This window comes from Nerophis lumbriciformis, linkage group LG04, assembly GCF_033978685.3.
Source record: "Nerophis lumbriciformis linkage group LG04, RoL_Nlum_v2.1, whole genome shotgun sequence".
Taxonomy (NCBI): domain Eukaryota; kingdom Metazoa; phylum Chordata; class Actinopteri; order Syngnathiformes; family Syngnathidae; genus Nerophis; species Nerophis lumbriciformis.
In genome coordinates, this window is record NC_084551.2 from 6056005 (window position 1) to 6076406 (window position 20402).

Below are 20402 nucleotides of genomic sequence, written 5' to 3' on the forward strand. Positions count from 1 at the left end.
GCTCGTAACAGGGGTCACTCCGCGCGCTCCGCCCGCGCAGCTTACCTGCCCGCCACCCCTGTTGCCGGGGGCGCGTAACAGGGGTCACTCCGCGCGCAGTGCGCTCACGAAAGGGGTGGGGCTCACCCTGGTTGATATAGACAGGACGGTGGCCATGGAAGTTGGAACCCGCTAAGGAGTGTGTAACAACCCACCTGCCGAATCAACTAGCCCTGAAAATGGATGGTGCCCATACCCGGCCGTCGCCGGCAGCGAGACGCGCTTGGAGGTGCGCTCAGCGCGGCTCCCATATGATTGCGCACTGGTGTGCGTCTGGGTCGTGACAGCGTGGCACGCGAATGTCTGTGCTGCATTGGATCAGTCTCCTTTCTTTAACAGGCAAAAGCTTTATAACCTCACTAATGCCTTGCATCGTCTATATTAGATATATAATAACGGGCGGGTGCGGGCGGGTGCGGTTCTGATCAAATGTTACATCGGGTGGATGGCGGATGGTTGACGACTTTCTGATGCGGTTGCGGATGAAATAATTGCCTATCCGCGCATCTCTAGCGTGCACATACATACAAGTAGTCCAAGACAAGACAATTTGAAGACATTTAACAGTTTGCAGTCATGTTGTTATGATAGTCTATACCAGTGGTTCCCAAAGAGGGCTGTGCGCCCCCCTGTGGACAGTTAGGGTGGAATGACGTGCACCAATGGTTACCATATTTTTCGGACTGTAAGGCACACTTAAAACCCTTTCATTTTCTCAAATGTCGACAGTGCGCCTTATAACCCGGTGCGCCTAACGTATGGAATAATTCTGGTTGTGCTAACCGACCTCGAAGCTATTTTATTTGGTACATGGTGTAATGATAAGCGTGACCAGCAGTGGGCAGTCACACATAAGAGATATGTGTAGACTGCAATATGACGCCAGTAAACAACAACCGAAACTTTAAATATGCCTTTGAAAATATAGAACATTACACACGGCGCTGAAAAATCTGTCAAAATGTTTTAGTATGACTTTGAAGTCACACCGCTTGATGGATTGTCGGCGCATTACGGCTACCGTAGTCAGAGATACAAGTATCACTATGGTGTGTGTATAAGGACCGCAAAATTGCACCTATTAGCAGACATACTATCTGGCGTTTTGTTTCACAATTGTATGCTAAACCAACTTTCTTTTACCTTTTGCTACCTGCTGATCTGTATTTGGGATCTGCATATGTCCCTTCTTTTTCACTATCTTCTTGTTATGGGACATACATCCTGTGCTGTCCCCATTTCTAATATAGAGTAGAATAAAGTTCTTACTTGTATCTGCCATGAAAGCGCTAAAACATACCTGTGTAGTGGGTTTACATAATCCACCCACGGAACTTTGGCCACGGATGAGGAGACGCTGCTCCGTTATTGATTGAAGTAAAGTCTGAATGTCATTAAAACAGTTAGCTCCATCTTTTGACACTTCTTCCACTCCCGTCCTTGCACGCTACACCGCTACAACAAAGATGACGGGGAGAAGACGCTGTCAAAGGTGAGCCACGTAAATAAGAGACGGTCAAAAAGCGGCTTGAAGATGATCTGTAAAACATAATCTATGCAACATTTTGACTAAAGAACCACCATCACATGTTATGTAGACCACAAGGAAGTGTTTTACATTGAGAAAAAAATTATCATAATATGACTCCTTTAAAGCGCCTTATAATCCGTTGCACCTTTTGTATGAAAATAGACATAATAGAGATGCGCGGATAGGCAATTATTTCATCCGCAACCGCATCAGAAAGTCGTCAACCATCCGCCATCCACCCGATGTAACATTTGATCAGAACCGCACCCGCCCGCACCCGCCCGTTGTTATATATCTAATATAGACGATGCAAGGCATTAGTGAGGTTATAAAGCTTTTGCCTGTTAAAGAAAGGAGACTGATCCAATGCAGCACAGACATTCGCGTGCCACGCTGTCACGACCCAGACGCACACCAGTGCGCAATCATATGGGAGCCGCGCTGAGCGCACCTCCAAGCGCGTCTCGCTGCCGGCGACGGCCGGGTATGGGCCCGACGCTCCAGCGCCATCCATTTTCAAGGCTAGTTGATTCGGCAGGTGGGTTGTTACACACTCCTTAGCGGGTTCCGACTTCCATGGCCACCGTCCTGCTGTCTATATCAACCAGGGTGAGCCCCACCCCTTTCGTGAGCGCACTGCTCGTTTTTCGTATGTGGGTAACAACATTTAACTATGTATATATATTTACGAATTGGTTTAACTGCCACCCGCCTGAATCTATTTAAAATCTAATTTTTTTTTATTTCAACCACCCGACCCGACCCGACCCGCGGATAAAATCAATTTTTTTTAAATTTCATCCGCACGATCCGCGGATAATCCGCGGACTCCGCGGTTGTGCCCGCAAACCGCGCATCTCTAAGACATAACTAGACCTGCTCATTGGCAGTGTGCCTTATAATCCGGTGTGCCCTGTGATCCGGAAAATACGGTAAATTGCATGACGTACACCTCCAAAAAAATCTAAAAGTTAAAAAAAAAAAATGTGTTACGCATGAAATTATTTACAATCTATCTACAAACGTTTGTACAATAGTTCTACTTCTTTGTTGAATCACGATGGAAAGCTAACAAGCTAAATAAAGTTGTGACAGCAAGTCGCACACCAAACCCTGAGGAAGACCATCTATAAAAACAGTGTGGTGCAGGGGCCATTTGGTGCCACGGCTTGTTGTTTTTTGGGACCTCTGCAAACCCAGAAAAAAATATGAAAAATATAGCGAAAGGCATGAAGAGAATATGCTGAAATGTTATAGATAACTAAATATAACACAAAACTCAAAAACAACCACTGAGTCTTGATGTTTGAGTTTGTTCTTCACGCATACATTTTGCCATTCTCTTTTGATTCTAAAAATACACATATTTGACTACAAACTATGTTCTTGTCACACAGTACTTTTTATATACACGCGCAAAAGCCGCTCTTACGTGCCAAAAGGGGGCGTGGCAAACAAAAGGTTGGGAACCACTGCTCTATACGTTCAATGATAGCCAACGTGAGAAGTTAAACTTTGCCAACTTTGCAAACAGCCAATATGACACTGAAATCCATCACTTGTTTACACTTGCACCAGTTAACCCAGACCTGGGCAATTATTTTGAGGAAGAAAATGTGTCTGGGGGCCGGTATATCTATTTTTCGGAACACTAATACAAAACCTCACAATAATGTCTGATTGAATGCTAAAAATGTTATGACAGACCGCCTTAAAAAAACGGAATGGAATTAAAAAAATGTTTTACTGAATGAGACACCCAGAATGTACATGAAAATAAAGAATGTGGGATTTACAATATTAACTATGAACGATAAAACACTGAATATTGACAACATATGAACGTCACACCCCCTCTCGATCGACATATTTTACAATCAAGCAAAACAAAAATGCAACATCCATCCATTTTATACCGCTTGTCCCTATCGGGGTTGCGAGGGGGTGCTGGAGCCTATCTCAGCAACAAACACAGGGTAAACACAGGTGCGGAGGGTAAAAAAAACACACCTACAATCTGATGCATCTGATGTATCACTAAGCTTTAGAACTTTGTTGTAAAAAATCTCCTTCCGCGTCTGTCCCTGACACCCACATAAACACTCTGTGGAAACGCTCCCCACCCACACTGCTTGGTGCCTGGTCTGAGCTGCTGTGACTTAGATTACCATAGTAACTACCGTATTTTTCTGACTATAAGTCGCAGTTTTTTTCATAGTTTGGCCGGGGGTGCGACTTATACTCAGGAGCGACTTATGTGTGAAATTATTAACACATTACCGTAAAATATCAAATAATATTATTTAGCTCATTCACGTAAGAGACTAGACGTATAAGATTACATAAACATATAGCATGTTCTATATGTTATAGTTATTAGAATTACTCTTACCATAATATGTTACGTTAACATACCAGGCACGTTCTCAGTTGGTTATTTATGCCTCATATAACGTACACTTATTCAGCCTGTTGTTCACTATTCTTTATTTATTTTGAATTGCCTTTCAAATGTCTATTCTTGGTGTTGGCTTTTATCAAATAAATTTCCCCCAAAAATGCGACTTATACTCCAGTGCGACTTATATATGTTTTTTTTCTTCTTTATTATGCATTTTCGGCTGGTGCGACTTATACTCCGGAGCGACTTATACTCCGAAAAATACGGTAATTAGATGACCATAGTAACTAGTATCCATCCATCCATTTTCTACCGCTTATTCCCTTTGGGGTCGCGGGGGGCGCTGGAGCCTATCTCAGCTACAATCGAGCGGAAGGCGGGGTACACCCTGGACAAGTCGCCACCTCGTCGCAGTAGTAACTAGTATATCATGCAAAAGCGCAGATTCCATTCTCTTTATGCTCTACTCACCCTATATAAAACTCTATTTGAACCACATCTAAACTACTGTAATGTCATCTGGTGTAACACCTTCCCTACCTACCTCCACAAATTAGAATCCATGCAAAAGAAAATTATACGGGCCCTGTCATGGTCCAAGTTTAATGCCCCCACTCGACATCTATTCCATAATTATCATCTCTTAAGACTGACAGAGTTCAATATTTATCAAAATGCTTGTTTAACCTATCAAGTCATTTACAGGCTGAATTTAAGGCTCTGTAGCTTGGTTCCTATCTACCATCCCCAGCATGCCCACAACACTCGTAACTTAGATCTGATATCAGGGAAACATCGTTTACTGGATTGTACCGCTCGAAGTGTTGTATGCAGGGGACCAAAGATTTGGAACCGGCTTAATGAGAGCCTCAAGATGCTGTATCCATTCTCCAACTTCAAAAATAAACTGAAAACTTACCTATTAACCACCTATATTTAATGCCTCATGTGGGGTAGACTACTGTTGGGTTTTGCATGGTTGAATGAATGTATGTATGTATGTGTATGCTTGCTTTAGTACTATTATCTTGTGTTAATCATATAGCGTTGTTGTTTGTTTTGTTTTTTGTTGTTGTGCTTGCGGCCCTGCGATGAGCTGGCGACTTGTCCAGGGTGTACCCCGCCTTCCGCCCGATTGTAGCTGAGATAGGCTCCAGCGCCCCCCGCGACCCCAAAGGGAATAAGCGGTAGAAAATGGATGGATGGATGGATGTTGTGCTTGCTACCATGTTTCATCATTCCATGTATACAGGTAAAAGCCAGTAAATTAGAATATTTTGAAAAACTTGATTTATTTCAGTAATTGCATTCAAAAGGTGTAACTTGTACATTATATTTATTCATTGCACACAGACTGATGCATTCAAATGTTTATTTCATTTAATTTTGATGATTTGAAGTGGCAACAAATGAAAATCCAAAATTCCGTGTGTCACAAAATTAGAATATTACTTAAGGCTAATACAAAAAAGGGATTTTTAGAAATGTTGGCCAACTGAAAAGTATGAAAATGAAAAATATGAGCATGTACAATACTCAATACTTGGTTGGAGCTCCTTTTGCCTCAATTACTGCGTTAATGCGGCGTGGCGTGGAGTCGATGAGTTTCTGGCACTGCTCAGGTGTTATGAGAGCCCAGGTTGCTCTGATAGTGGCCTTCAACTCTTCTGCGTTTTTGGGTCTGGCATTCTGCATCTTCCTTTTCACAATACCCCACAGATTTTCTATGGGGCTAAGGTCAGGTGAGTTGGCGGGCCAATTTAGAACAGAAATACCATGGTCCGTAAACCAGGCACGGGTAGATTTTGCGCTGTGTGCAGGCGCCAAGTCCTGTTGGAACTTGAAATCTCCATCTCCATAGAGCAGGTCAGCAGCAGGAAGCATGAAGTGCTCTAAAACTTGCTGGTAGACGGCTGTGTTGACCCTGGATCTCAGGAAACAGAGTGGACCGACACCAGCAGATGACATGGCACCCCAAACCATCACTGATGGTGGAAACTTTACACTAGACTTCAGGCAACGTGGATCCTGTGCCTCTCCTGTCTTCCTCCAGACTCTGGGACCTCGATTTCCAAAGGAAATGCAAAATTTGCATGGTTGGGTGATGGTTTGGGGTGCCATGTCATCTGCTGGTGTCGGTCCACTCTGTTTCCTGAGATCCAGGGTCAACGCAGCCGTCTACCAGCAAGTTTTAGAGCACTTCATGCTTCCTGCTGCTGACCTGCTCTATGGAGATGGAGATTTCAAGTTCCAACAGGACTTGGCGCCTGCACACAGCGCAAAATCTACCCGTGCCTGGTTTACGGACCATGGTATTTCTGTTCTAAATTGGCCCGCCAACTCCCCTGACCTTAGCCCCATAGAAAATCTGTGGGGTATTGTGAAAAGGAAGATGCAGAATGCCAGACCCAAAAACGCAGAAGAGTTGAAAGCCACTATCAGAGCAACCTGGGCTCTCATAACACCTGAGCAGTGCCAGAAACTCATCGACTCCATGCCACGCCGCATTAACGCAGTAATTGAGGCAAAAGGAGCTCCAACCAAGTATTGAGTATTGTACATGCTCATATTTTTCATTTTCATACTTTTCAGTTGGCCAACATTTCTAAAAATTCCTTTTTTGTATTAGCCTTAAGTAATATTCTAATTTTGTGACACACGGAATTTTGGATTTTCATTTGTTGCCACTTCAAATCATCAAAATTAAATGAAATAAACATTTGAATGCATCAGTCTGTGTGCAATGAATAAATATAATGTACAAGTTACACCTTTTGAATGCAATTACTGAAATAAATCAAGTTTTTCAAAATATTCTAATTTACTGGCTTTTACCTGTATACCAGGTTACGACTTGTTGGGGGGGAAAAAAGAAAGAAATTGCACATCTCAGAACAGCTGCATTATTAATGTCTTTTATTGGCATCAGCAAAATCCAACAAGCATGCATTTCTTCTTGCAAACATCATTTTTTGCATCTTAAGTCCGTATAATATTGTTGCGCAATATCATTTGACTTTTTCATACCTACATGTATGCAGAAATCCACTCTCAATTAGTCTTATTAGATGAAAAAATGCCTCTGAAATATACTCTCTTTACAAGCGCCTCCACAAAAAAAGTCTCCTTGTTCTGCCACAGATGCATGTTAGATGTCTCAATGCTACGTGATGTTAACAGTTCAAAGTTGCGTTCGTTTGGCACCGGTGAGCATGAGTCATGGCTTTGCAAAAGCATTCGTTTCTAACGATTGGGATCAGATGCAAAATAAGAGCAAAACGTACACGGTCGTCGGTTAGCTAAAGAAAGAGCGGATGCAGAAGTGGCGCCGTTCTGCAGAAAACTACGTCGGTCATGCAAGTAGGAAACACTCGGCCCACCTTGGCCTACTTTCTGTGATTGTGTAACGTAAGCAATAAAACACTTGACAGGAACTACAGCCATGGAAGAGTTCATTTCTTGGTCTTTACGTGGATTAAAAGGAAGGTCAGTGTCCTGACTTAAATCTCTTCCCTACAAAACTCTCAAGAGGACATAATGTTCCTGTCTATGGCTCTTACTGTTAATCTACTCTGCATTGCAATTGTCTTTCTCAGCATACTTGCCAACCTCGAGACCTCCGAATTCGGGAGATTGGGGTGGGGGGTTTAAGGGGAGAGGAGTATATTTATAGCTAGAATTCACTGAAATTCAAGTATTTTTTTTTTTATATATATATATATATATATATATATATATATATATATATATATATGTATATATTCGGTTCGCAGCCGAATGTGAAGCGACTGGGATGAGAATCAGCACCTCCAAGTCCGAGTCCATGGTTCTCGCCCGGAAAAGGGTGGAGTGCCATCTCCGGGTTGGGGAGGAGATCTTGCCCCAAGTGGAGGAGTTCAAGTACCTCGGAGTCTTGTTCACGAGTGAGGGAAGAGTGGATCGTGAGATCGACAGGCGGATCGGTGCGGCGTCTTCAGTAATGCGGACGCTGTATCGATCCGTTGTGGTGAAGAAGGAGCTGAGCCGGAAGGCAAAGCTCTCAATTTACCGGTCGATCTACGTTCCCATCCTCACCTATGGTCATGAGCTTTGGGTTATGACCGAAAGGACAAGGTCACGGGTACAAGCGGCCGAAATGAGTTTCCTCCGCCGGGTGGCGGGGCTCTCCCTTAGAGATAGGGTGAGAAGCTCTGTCATCCGGGGGGAGCTCAAAGTAAAGCCGCTGCTCCTCCACATCGAGAGGAGCCAGATGAGGTGGTTCGGGCATCTGGTCAGGATGCCACCCGAACGCCTCCCTAGGGAGGTGTTTAGGGCACGTCCGACCGGTAGGAGGCCGCGGGGAAGACCCAGGACACGTTGGGAAGACTATGTCTCCCGGCTGGCCTGGGAACGCCTCGGGGTCCCACAGGAAGAGCTGGACGAAGTGGCTGGGGAGAGGGAAGTCCGGGGTTTCCCTGCTTAGGCTGCTGCCCCCGCGACCCGACCTCGGATAAGCGGAAGAAGATGGATGGATGGATATATAATAAATACTTGAATTTGCACTGAAATTCAAGTATTTCTTTTATTTATATATATATATATAAAATAAATACTTACATTTCAGTGTTCATTTATTTACACATAAACACACACATAACACTCCTCTCTACTCATTGTTGTATTTGAAAGTGCAATGCTTTGCAGCCAGTAGCACAGCCTTTGAAGCATAGGTGAAATTTAATTTGCAGAAAAGGAGTGAGTTTAGGGTTGAATTGTCCATCCTCGTTCTATTCTCTGTCACTATCTTTGTTTGGACATTACTACTTGCCGTAGTTTTGAAGCAATGCATGATGGGAATCCGGATGTTGTGTGTCAGTGTATTAACGTGCCGGCTGGGTTATAGATAAACCTACGGATAATGGAGACATATATAATAGTCTCCTTCTTGTTGTGTGTGCAGTTGCGTACTGAGCTCCAAAAGCCGTAGATGTTATAACGGGACTTATATGTGTTTATATGGAGGAAAAGTGGACATGAAGACAGGCTGTCCTCACTCAGGTCCGGCTGGAAATCGGGAGAAATTCGGGAGAATGGTTGTCCCGGGAGATTTTCGGGAGAGGCACTGAAATTCGTGAGTCTCCCGGAAAATTCGGGAGGGTTGACAAGTATGTTTCTCAGTGTCTGCATCTCTCTTTTGCTCCTGGGAACACATCACGTGGAACCGTCACCTCGGAAATCAACACACTCCCAAAGAAAAGATGCGTGTTTTGTGTTAGTAGGCGGCAACAACAATGGCGTGTCTTTGTTTACAAACGTAGCAAAGTTTGTCAACAGCAATATTCCGCTTTGGTAAAATCCCAGATAGAAAGGACGGGCGAAATCACCACATAGGTCCTTCTTCCTCCCCACTCCGTTTCCCTCAATAATGCATGAGGATGAACAGTTAAGACAAAACAAAAGCTGCCGTGATGTGTGATGTGCGAGGGGAGGGGAGGAGAGGGAGGATAAAAGGGTGGTGCTTGGATTTTTTTTTTTTTTTTTTATCTCTTTCGCTGTCATCCATCTCACAACTTTCTCAAGTCCATATCCGTCTTTAGTGATGAGGCGGCGCTTAGTAGAAGAAGTACACTGCGGATGACAAAGACAGGAAGTCATTTATCTAATGGTGCCCCTCCTCATACAGTAAACAAACCACTCACAAGATTCCTTATTTTAATACCGTAGGTCACGGGTGTCAAACTCCAGGCCCGGGGCCACATTATTTTATATGGCCCTTTGAAGGCCTGGAAAAAATATGCGTCAATAAGGTAAATGAAACCAAATTTCTAGGTATAATGATTGATGATAAGTTGAACTGGAAATCTCACGTAAAAAATATACAACATAAAGTAGCAAGAAACACGTCAATAATGAATAAAGCAAAACATGTTCTAGACAAAAAATCACTTCATATTCTCTACTGCTCACTAGTGTTACCATATCTGAGTTATTGTGCAGAAATATGGGGAAATAATTACAAAAGTACACTTCATTCATTAACGGTGTTACAAAAAAGATCAGTTAGAATAATACATAATGTTGGATATAGAGAACACACAAATCCTTTATTTATTGAATCAAAGATACTGAAATTCTACGACATAGTGAATTTGCAAACAGCTAAAATGATACACAAAGCAAACTATAACCTGCTACCCAAGAATATACAACAATTCTTCTCAAAAAAAGAGGAGAAATATAATCTTAGGGAGAAATGTAATTGAAAACATTTGTATGCACGTACAACACTTAAGACCTTCAGTATATCAGTATGTGGAATTAAATGATGGAATGGATTAAGCAAAGCAATCAAACAATGTACTAATATGATCCACTTCAAGAAACTCTTCAAACTTAAAGTGTTTACAAAGTACAAAGAAGAAGAACCATGATAAACATTCTGGATTTATTTAACTCATCCATTCTTTCATTCTTTCACTCACAAAATAATCTTACTTATCTCAACATATGAAATGTAACTTACTTCACCAATTATTATTTATTTACTTATTTTATTGTGATTACTTATGGAGTATATTGTGAATAAATTGAGAACAGGAAGTGAACAAAGGTTTTAGCAACTGTTATGTAAAAGAAAAGGGGTAGGATTAAATAAGCTCTGCTTCTTCCTACTCCTTTTCGAACATGTTGAAAAGAGAAACTGGAGATTGTGATGTATCATGTTGTATACTTGCATGTTCCAAATAAACTCAAACTCAACTCAACTCAACTCAAGGTACCATATCTGGGCTTACTAAATGTATTTGTTCTTTCCGTTCGGACAGAACAAATGTACGTACTGCATGAAATTGCACATTTTTTCAACTTTAATATTAAACAATATTGCAACAAATATTGCATCGTCATACTTTCCAAACAATTTTTGGGGTTAAAGTTCAAACAAATGCTGTAGATATCTGCTTGGACTATGATTTCAAAGCAAGTTAACCATCAGATTGTTCACTGTAGGTTTTAGGGGTTAAATTTATGGTGTTTTTTTTACAATATAATAACTTTAAATACTAAACCCAAAACCAGTGAAGTTGTCACGTTGTGTAAATGGTAAATAAAAACAGAATACAATGATTTGCAAATCCTTTTCAACTTATATTCAATTGAATAGACTGCAAAGACAAGATATTTAATGTTCGAACTGAGAAGCTTTTTTTTTTTTTCTTTCAAATATTTACTAACTTAGAATATAATGGCAGCAAAAAAGTTGACACAGGGGCATTTTTACCACTGTGTTACATGGCCTTTCCTTTTAACAACACTCAGTAAACGTTTGGGAACTGAGGAGAGCAATTTTTGAAGCTTTTCAGGTGGAATTCTTTCCCATTCTTGCTTGATGTACAGCTTAAGTTGTTCAACAGTCCGGGGTCTCTGTTGTGGTATTTTAGGCTTCATAATGCGCCACACATTTTTAATGGGAGACAGGTCTGGACTACAGGCAGGCCAGTCTAGTACCTGCACTCTTTTACTATGAAGCCACGCTGTTGGAACACGTGACTTGGCATTGTCTTGCTGAAATAAGCAGGGGCGTCCATGATAACGTTGCTTGGATGGCAACATATGTTGCTCCAAAACCTGTATGTACCTTTCAGCATTAATGGCGCCTTCACAGATGTGTAAGTTACCCATGTCTTGGGCACTAAATACACCCCCATACCATCACATATGCTGGCTTTTGAACTTTGCACCTATAACAATCCGGATGGTTCTTTTCCTCTTTGGTCCGGAGGACACGACGTCCACAGTTTCCAAAAACAATTTGAAATGTGGACTCGTCAGACCACAGAACACTTTTCCACTTTGCATCAGTCCATCTTAGATGAGCTCGGGACCAGCGAAACTGGCGGCGTTCTGGAGTGTTCCTGAATCCATGTGGTGATATCCTTTACACACTGATGCTGCTTTTTGATGCAGTACCGCCTGAGGGATCAAAGATCCGTAATATCATCGCTTACCTGCAGGGATTTCTCCAGATTCTTTGAACCTTTTGATGATATTACGGATTGTAGATGGTGAAATCCCTAAATTCCTTGCAATAGCTCGTTGAGAAAACTGTTCAACAATTTGCTCAGGCATTTGTTGACAAAGTGGTGACCCTCACCCCATCTTTGTTTGTGAATGACTGAGCATTTCATGGAAGCTGCTTTTTTACCCAATCATGGCACCCACCTGTTCCCAATTAGCCTGTTCCCCTGTGGGATGTTCCAAATAAGTGTTTGATGAGCAGTCCTCAACTTTCTCAGTCTTTTTTGCCACTTGTACCAGCTTTTTTAAAGCATGTTGCAGGGTTCAAATTCCAAATGTGCTAATATTTGCAAAAAATAACAAAGTTTTCCAGTTTCAACGTTAAGTATCTTGTCTTTGCAGTCTATTCAATTAAATATAGGTTGAAAAGGATTTGCAAATCATTGTATTCTGTTTTTATTTACCATTTACACAACGTGACAACTTCACTGGTTTTGGGTTTTGGAAAAAAACAAAACTATTTTTTTTATTACAGTAAAATTCTGTCAACTGATGAGTGCATCATATGTGAACGTATAAATGTGAATGAATAGACAGATGTTCACTGTGCGTGTATATGTGAATGGACTGACAGATACAGTACTTATTTCCCTTATAACTACATATCTATCTATAGTTGCATTATGTGTGGTGTGAACAGATGGACAGAAGACCACATGTAAGTGTCTGTGAATGGTCAGACGGGTATTTGCATTATGTGTGTATGTGAATAGACATACATATCAAGTGCACGTGAATAAATAGACAGATGCACACACAAAGTGTGTGTGAATGGGCAGACAAATATCTGCAGTGTGTATGTGCGTGAATGGACATACAAATGTCCACATTATCTGTGTATGTGAACGGACAGACGGATTTTAAAACTGTATCATGAACAGATAGACATTATACAGATATGTGTATTAAACAGATATATAGACGAGTATTTGCATATGTGGATGGACAAACATCAGTTTGTATCGTATAAGTGAATGGACAGGCACATGTTTGCATTGTGTATGTGTATGTGAATGGACAAACAGATGTTTACATTTTATATGAGTATGCAGACAGATGTTTACGTCGTATGTGTGTATGTGAATGGACAGACAGATGTTTGCATCGTATATGTAGGAATGGACAAACAGATGTTTACATTGTGTATGTGAATGAACAGACAGATGTTTGCAAGGTGTATGTGAATGGACAGACAAACGTTTGCATCGTATATGTGTATGTGAATGGACTGACAGATGTTTGCATCGTATATGTAGGAATGTAAATGGACAAACAGATGTTTGCATTGTGTATGTGAATGCACAGACAGATTTTGCCAGGTGTATGTGAGTGGGCAGACAAATGTTTGCATCGTATATGTGTATGTGAATGGACTGACAGATGTTTGCATCGTATATGTAGGAATGTAAATGGCCAAAAAGATGTTTGCATTGTGTATGTGAATGAACATACATATGTTTGCAAGGTGTATGTGTATGGACAAACACATGTTTGAATCATGTGTATGTGAATGGACAGCAATATGTTTGCATGTGAATGGACAGACACGTTTGCATTATATATGTGTATGTGAATGGACAGACAGATGTTTGTATCATATATGTAGGAATGTAAATGGACAAACAGATGTTTGCATTGTGTATGCGAATGTACAGACATATGTTTGCCAGGTGTATGTGAGTGGGCAGACAAACGTTTGCATCGTATATGTGTATGTGAATGGACTGACAGATGTTTGCATCGTATATGTAGGAATGTAAATGGACAAAAAGATGTTTGCATTGTGTATGTGAATGGACAGACAGATGTTTGCATTGTATATGTGTATGGACAAACATGTTTGAATCATATGTGTATGTGAATGGATAACAATATGTTTGCATGTGTATGTAAATGGACAGACACGTTTGTCCATTCACATACACATATATAATGCAAACGTGTCTGTCCATTTACATACACATATATAATGCAAACGTGCCTGTCCATTTCCATACACACGCAAACATATTGCTGTCCATTCACATACACATGATTCAAACATGTTTGTCCATACACATATACAATGCAAACATATGTCTGTCCATACACATACACCTTACCTACATCAGTCTGTCCATTCACATACACAATGCAAACATCCGTTTGTCCATTTACATTCCGACATATACGATGCAGACATCTGTCTGTCCATTCACATACACATATATAATGCAGACAGATGTCTGCATCGTATATGTCGGAATGTAAATGGACAAAGGGATGTTTGCATTGTGTATGTGAATGGACAGACTGATGTAGGCAAGGTGTATGTGTATGGACAGACAGATGTTTGCACCGTGTATGTGAATGGACAGACATATGTTTGCAAAGTGTATATGAATGGACATCGTATACGTGTATGGACAAACAAATGTTTGAATCATATGCGTATGTGAATGGACAGCAGTGTGTTTGCATGTGTATGTAAATGGACGGACACGTTTGCATCATGTATGTGTATGTGAATGGACAGACAGATGTTTGCATCGTATATGTAGGAATGTAAATGGACAAACAGATGTTTGCATTATGTATGTGAATGGACAGACTGATGTAGGCAAGGTGTATGTGTATGGACAGACACATGTTTGCATCATATGTGTATGTGACAAACAATATGTTTGCATGTGTAGGTCAACTCAGTGGCCTAGTGGTTAGAGTGTCCGCCTTGAGATTGGTAGGTTGTCATACCAAAGACTATAAAAATGGGACCCATTACCTCCCTGCTTGGCACTCAGCATCAAGGGTTGGAATTGGGGGTTAAATCACCAAAAATGATTCCCGGGCGTGACACTGCTCACTGCTCCCCTCACCTCCCAGGGGGTGAACAAGGGGATGGGTCAAATGCAGAGGACACATTTCACCACACCTAGTGTGTGTGTGTGACAATCATTGGTACTTCAACTTTAACTTAAATAGAGAGACAGATGTTTGTGTTGTATGTGAATGGACGGACAGTAATGTAGTGTGAGTGCACTCACAGAATATGATGCCCACCACAATGACTCCAATGATGCCCATCATGATCATCATCTGAAAGGACAAGAAGACATCATCATGGACGTCACCCTCTTGTGTTCAAAGGACTCGGGCTTTAACGTGGCCCACCTTGCAGTTCTTCCACCAGTACTTGTTCTTCAGCTTGGCAGCGCAGCTCTCAAACTGCGACGCCCCGGCCTGCAGAGCGTCCGCTCTGTCGTCCAGCTCAGAGAGCTTCTGGTCCCTCTCCAGAACCTTGTCCACGTTCACCCTCATGATGTCCACCACCTGCATGACCAAGCGTTCATGAAGAACCGGACGCATCGGTTTGACGCTTTCTGTACTGTACCTCCTCCACTTGGGCCTGGGTCTGCTGCAGCCTGCGGTTGCTGGAGGTGTTGGGCGGCCCGGCGGGTTGGCCTCCCGGGGCTCCATCTGCACCGGGGGCTCCTGGAGCACCTGGGGCGGCAGCATCTGGGGCGGACCTGCAGGAAGAAGGGAGGAATGGTTCAATATGTCAGCACTCTTCCACTGGTCAACTCATTAGGTACACCTATATGTTTATTATTGTGGGTTAGTTTGCGTACTTTTGAATACTATTACCGTATTTTTCGGAGTATAAGTCGCTCCGGAGTATAAGTCGCACCGGCCGAAAATGCATAATAAAGAAGGAAAAAAACATAAGTCGCACTGGAGTATAAGTCGTATTTTTTGGGGACATTTATTTGATAAAAGCCAACACCAAGAATAGACATTTGAAAGGCAATTTAAAATTAAAGCTGCAAGCAGCATTGGTCGGGCCCGCGTATTTGGCAGGTGCTAGTCCTAAGTGTCCCAATACTTTTGTCAAGTTTTAGTCCCAAGTGTCCCAATACTTTTGTCTACTTTTAGTCTGAAGTGTCCCAAGACTTTTGTCTAGTGTACCTACCTTGTCTGCATTGTGTGGGCACGTTGGTGCTTCCTGCTTTTAAGCAGCCATCTTAAAAAAAACAGCAGCGCAGCGGTTCTTTGAAGGCTCATAAAATCAAAACCGGAGCAGTTAGAAAAATTCTTGCGATAACTTTTATTTGGAAGGGTTCAATCTCTCTCCTGTGTTATTTTGAAGCTGATACGACAAACGCGCTCAGAGGAGATAATGTTTGAAGAGAAGTGACCGGTTTATAAAAAAAAAAATTGTTTTGAAGGGGAAATTGCAAACTTCCTGTTGATTTTTGCTGGGGGTTGTTAATATATGAAATGTAGGTCTAAGTGAGACCTACATAGAGGTTTTTGTTTCATGTCTCTCCGACCTTCCCAGTGGGAGTTACAGGCAGTTTTGTCATTTTTTTTTCTTCCGAGGAGCAGTTTTTTCTGCGTTTTATTCAAAAATTGCGCTAGAGCGTAATTTTGAGATTTGGGGTTAGGTATTTTTATTAGATCGCAATTTTTGCCAGTCCTGATGTGTGCGTTCAGTTTGGTGAGTTTTGAAGCATGTTAAGAGGGTGAAAATACAGCTCAAAGAGGCAAAAGTGACTGTTTTTAGTACTTTTTTGTCTTGAAGGGGGAATTGCCAACTTCCTGTTGATTTTAGCCCAAGGATATACAATTATGAAAACTAGTTCTAAGTCAGACCTACATAGAAGATTTTGTTTCATGTCTTTCCGACCTTCCTAGTAGGAGTTACAGGCAGTCTGCTTTTTTTTGTTTTTTTCCTAGGGGGCGCTAGAGCGCAATTTTGAGTTTTGGGGTTTGGTTTTTTTATTAAAAGGCAATTTTCGCAGGTCCTGATGTGTGGGTCAAATATGGTGAGTTTTGAAGCATGTTAAGTGGGTCAAATTACAGTTTAAAGTGGCGGCGGAAGAATAAAGAATAATAAAACCTTACGAATTCAATAGGTCCTTATGTCCCATTGCATAAGGACTCCCTGCAAACTTCCTGTTGATTTTTGCTGGGGGTTGTCAATATATGAAATGTAGGTCTAAGTGAGACCTACATAGAGGTTTTTGTTTCATGTCTCTCCGACCTTCCCAGTGGGAGTTACAGGCAGTTTTGTAATTTTTTTTCTTCCGAGGAGCAGTTTTTTCTGCGTTTTATTCAAAAATTGCGCTAGAGCGCAATTTTGAGATTTGGGGTTAGGTTTTTTTATTAGATCGCAATTTTTGCCAGACCTGATGTGTGCGTTCAGTTTGGTGAGTTTTGAAGCATGTTAAGAGGGTGAAAATACAGCTCAAAGAGGCAAAAGTGACTGTTTTTAGTACTTTTTTTGTCTTGAAGGGGGAATTGCCAACTTCCTGTTGATTTTAGCCCAAGGATATACAATTATGAAAACTAGGTCTAAGTCAGACCTACATAGAAGATTTTGTTTCATGTCTTTCCGACCTTCCTAGTAGGAGTTACAGGCAGTCTGTTTTATTTTTTCTTCCTAGGGGGCGCTAGAGCGCAATTTTGAGTTTTGGGGTTGTTGTTTTTTATTAAAAGGCAATTTTCGCAGGTCCTGATGTGTGGGTCAAATATGGTGAGTTTTGAAGCATGTTAAGTGGGTCAAATTACAGTTTAAAGTGGCGGCGGAAGAATAAAGAATAATAAAACCTTACAAATTCAATAGGTCCTTATGTCCCATTGCATAAGGACTCCCTGCAAACTTCCTGTTGATTTTTGCTGGGGGTTGTCAATTTATGAAATGTAGGTGTAAGTGAGACCTACATAGAGGTTTTTGTTTCATGTCTCTCCGACCTTCCCAGTGGGAGTTACAGGCAGTTTTGTCATTTTATTCTTCCGAGGAGCAGTTTTTTCTGCGTTTTATTCAAAAATTGCGCTAGAGCGCAATTTTGAGATTTGGGGTTAGGTTTTTTTATTAGATCGCAATTTTTGCCAGTCCTGATGTGTGTGTTCAGTTTGGTGAGTTTTGAAGCATGTTAAGAGGGTGAAAATACAGCTCAAAGAGGCAAAAGTGACTGTTTTTAGTACTTTTTTGTCTTGAAGGGGGAATTGCCAACTTCCTGTTGATTTTAGCCCAAGGATATACAATTATGAAAACTAGGTCTAAGTCAGACCTACATAGAAGATTTTGTTTCATGTCTTTCCGACCTTCCTAGTAGGAGTTACAGGCAGTCTGTTTTTGTTTTTTTTCCTAGGGGGCGCTAGAGCGCAATTTTGACGGCTGCGTTGACCCTGGATCTCAGGAAACAGAGTGGACCGACACCAGCAGATGACATGGCACCCCAAACCATCACTGATGGTGGAAACTTTACACTAGACTTCAGGCAACGTGGATCCTGTGCCTCTCCTGTCTTCCTCCAGACTCTGGGACCTCGATTTCCAAAGGAAATGCAAAATTTGCATGGTTGGGTGATGGTTTGGGGTGCCATGTCATCTGCTGGTGTCGGTCCACTCCGTTTCCTGAGATCCAGGGTCAACGCAGCCGTCTACCAGCAAGTTTTAGAGCACTTCATGCTTCCTGCTGCTGACCTGCTCTATGGAGATGGAGATTTCAAGTTCCAACAGGACTTGGCGCCTGCACACAGCGCAAAATCTACCCGTGCCTGGTTTACGGACCATGGTATTTCTGTTCTAAATTGGCCCGCCAACTCCCCTGACCTTAGCCCCATAGAAAATCTGTGGGGTATTGTGAAAAGGAAGATGCAGAATGCCAGACCCAAAAACGCAGAAGAGTTGAAGGCCACTATCAGAGCAACCTGGGCTCTCATAACACCTGAGCAGTGCCAGAAACTCATCGACTCCATGCCACGCCGCATTAACGCAGTAATTGAGGCAAAAGGAGCTCCTACCAAGTATTGAGTATTGTACATGCTCATATTTTTCATTTTCATACTTTTCAGTTGGCCAACATTTCTAAAAATCCCTTTTTTGTATTAGCCTTACACAATATTCTAATTTTGTGACACACGGAATTTTGGATTTTCATTTGTTGCCACTTCAAATCATCAAAATTAAATGAAATAAACATTTGAATGCATCAGTCTGTGTGCAATGAATAAATATAATGTACAAGTTACACCTTTTGAATGCAATTACTGAAATAAATCAAGTTTTTCAAAATATTCTAATTTACTGGCTTTTACCTGTAAATAACCAACTGGTATGTTAACGTAACATATTATGGTAAGAGTCATTCAAATAACTATAACATATAGAACATGCTATACGTTTACCAAACAATCTGTCACTCCTAATTGCTAAATCCCATGAAATCTTATACGTCTAGTCTCTTACGTGAATGAGATAAATAATATTATTTCATATTTTACGGTAATGTGTTAATAATTTCACACATAAGTCGCCCCTGAGTATAAGTCGCACTCCCGGCCAAACTATGAAAAAAAACTGCGACTTATAGTCCGAAAAATACGATGTATCATATTATTTAGTTAGAATAAACGCTATGACGCCATTTTAAACAGACCACACAAAATTATTATTTTAGTAAAGGCAGAATTTCTTATAGTGCAGGTGTACCTAATATTGTGGACAAACTTGCTTTGAGCGTCACCGGTTTGGCTAAAGCTGTCCCATCATAAATCATCTGCACTAAAACGGTGTTTGGAGCTTTTCTTTCATGAGTGATTTAGTTTATTTTATTGTCAAAAAAATCATAAAATATTTGAATTTAATGTTTAATATTTAATGTTTTTTTTGTTTTTGTTTACCTCACTTGGGATTGGACAACATAGGGACCTATGAAAATGAATTGATTAAAAAAGTGTTATTTTTATTTTATATGTATTTTATATTACACTATACAAAAAACTACAACCACAATAATTAGCTATAATATACATTTAAAATCAAACAATCACATTGCACCATTTAGTCGCACTATTTTTAACTGAGTCGTGACATTTTTCAACATGACTAAAAAGAAAACATAAACATTTCTACCCTTCTAATTGTATATTTTACCCCCTGACTAAAAGCTGAGGTAGTAAAAAAAAAAAAAAAAATAAATCCGCCGCATTAACTCACATCTTCTATGCAGCTGTTTGTGCTGACTCAGCAGAGGAGGCGCTGTTTCCAAGTCCGGCACTGAAGCGAAACAAAATAAAAACCGCAAAAAATCACATAGGATTGTTTTTTTTTTCCGAGGCGGATGAGAGGAGTTGAGTTCCAAAAAGTGTCGCAATGAGACCAAGAAGAAGTAGTCAGGTGGTCAGTTCGGTGAAGAAAAACCACATGAAGATGCAATCAATCCCAGCATTCAAGTCTTTCCAGAAAGGATGCAGATTTGATCACTTTTCCCTACAAATCTCCTAAATCTGATGGTTTTTTCCCCCCCGTGAAAGTGACGCGCGTTTTGCCGCTGTGGGCTGCTGCAGTAATGCGTCTATATGCTCTCCTACCTTGCCTTCCCCACTTGGA

General features: G+C 41.2%; 1 protein-coding gene across 2 annotated transcripts in view; it reads right to left on the bottom strand.

Annotated features, from left to right (window-relative positions):
• LOC133595415 (vesicle-associated membrane protein 3-like) overlaps window positions 1-20402 on the bottom strand; it is a 239557-nt gene extending 219155 nt beyond the window's left edge. Inside the window, exons 1-5 of one of the 2 annotated variants that reach the window (XR_009814603.2) lie at window positions 20010-20402; window positions 15397-15532; window positions 15177-15335; window positions 15050-15101; window positions 8456-9578 (exon numbers count right to left, since the gene is read on the bottom strand). Coding sequence is in view for 1 of the 2 variants with exons in the window: in XM_061948111.2 (XP_061804095.1) it covers window positions 9562-9578; window positions 15050-15101; window positions 15177-15335; window positions 15397-15532; window positions 20010-20011 (366 nt within the window). In the remaining variant the exon portion in view is untranslated. Of the gene's footprint in view, window positions 1-8234; window positions 9579-15049; window positions 15102-15176; window positions 15336-15396; window positions 15533-20009 lie in introns of those variants that run through there. The other variant, XM_061948111.2, reaches the window with a different exon arrangement.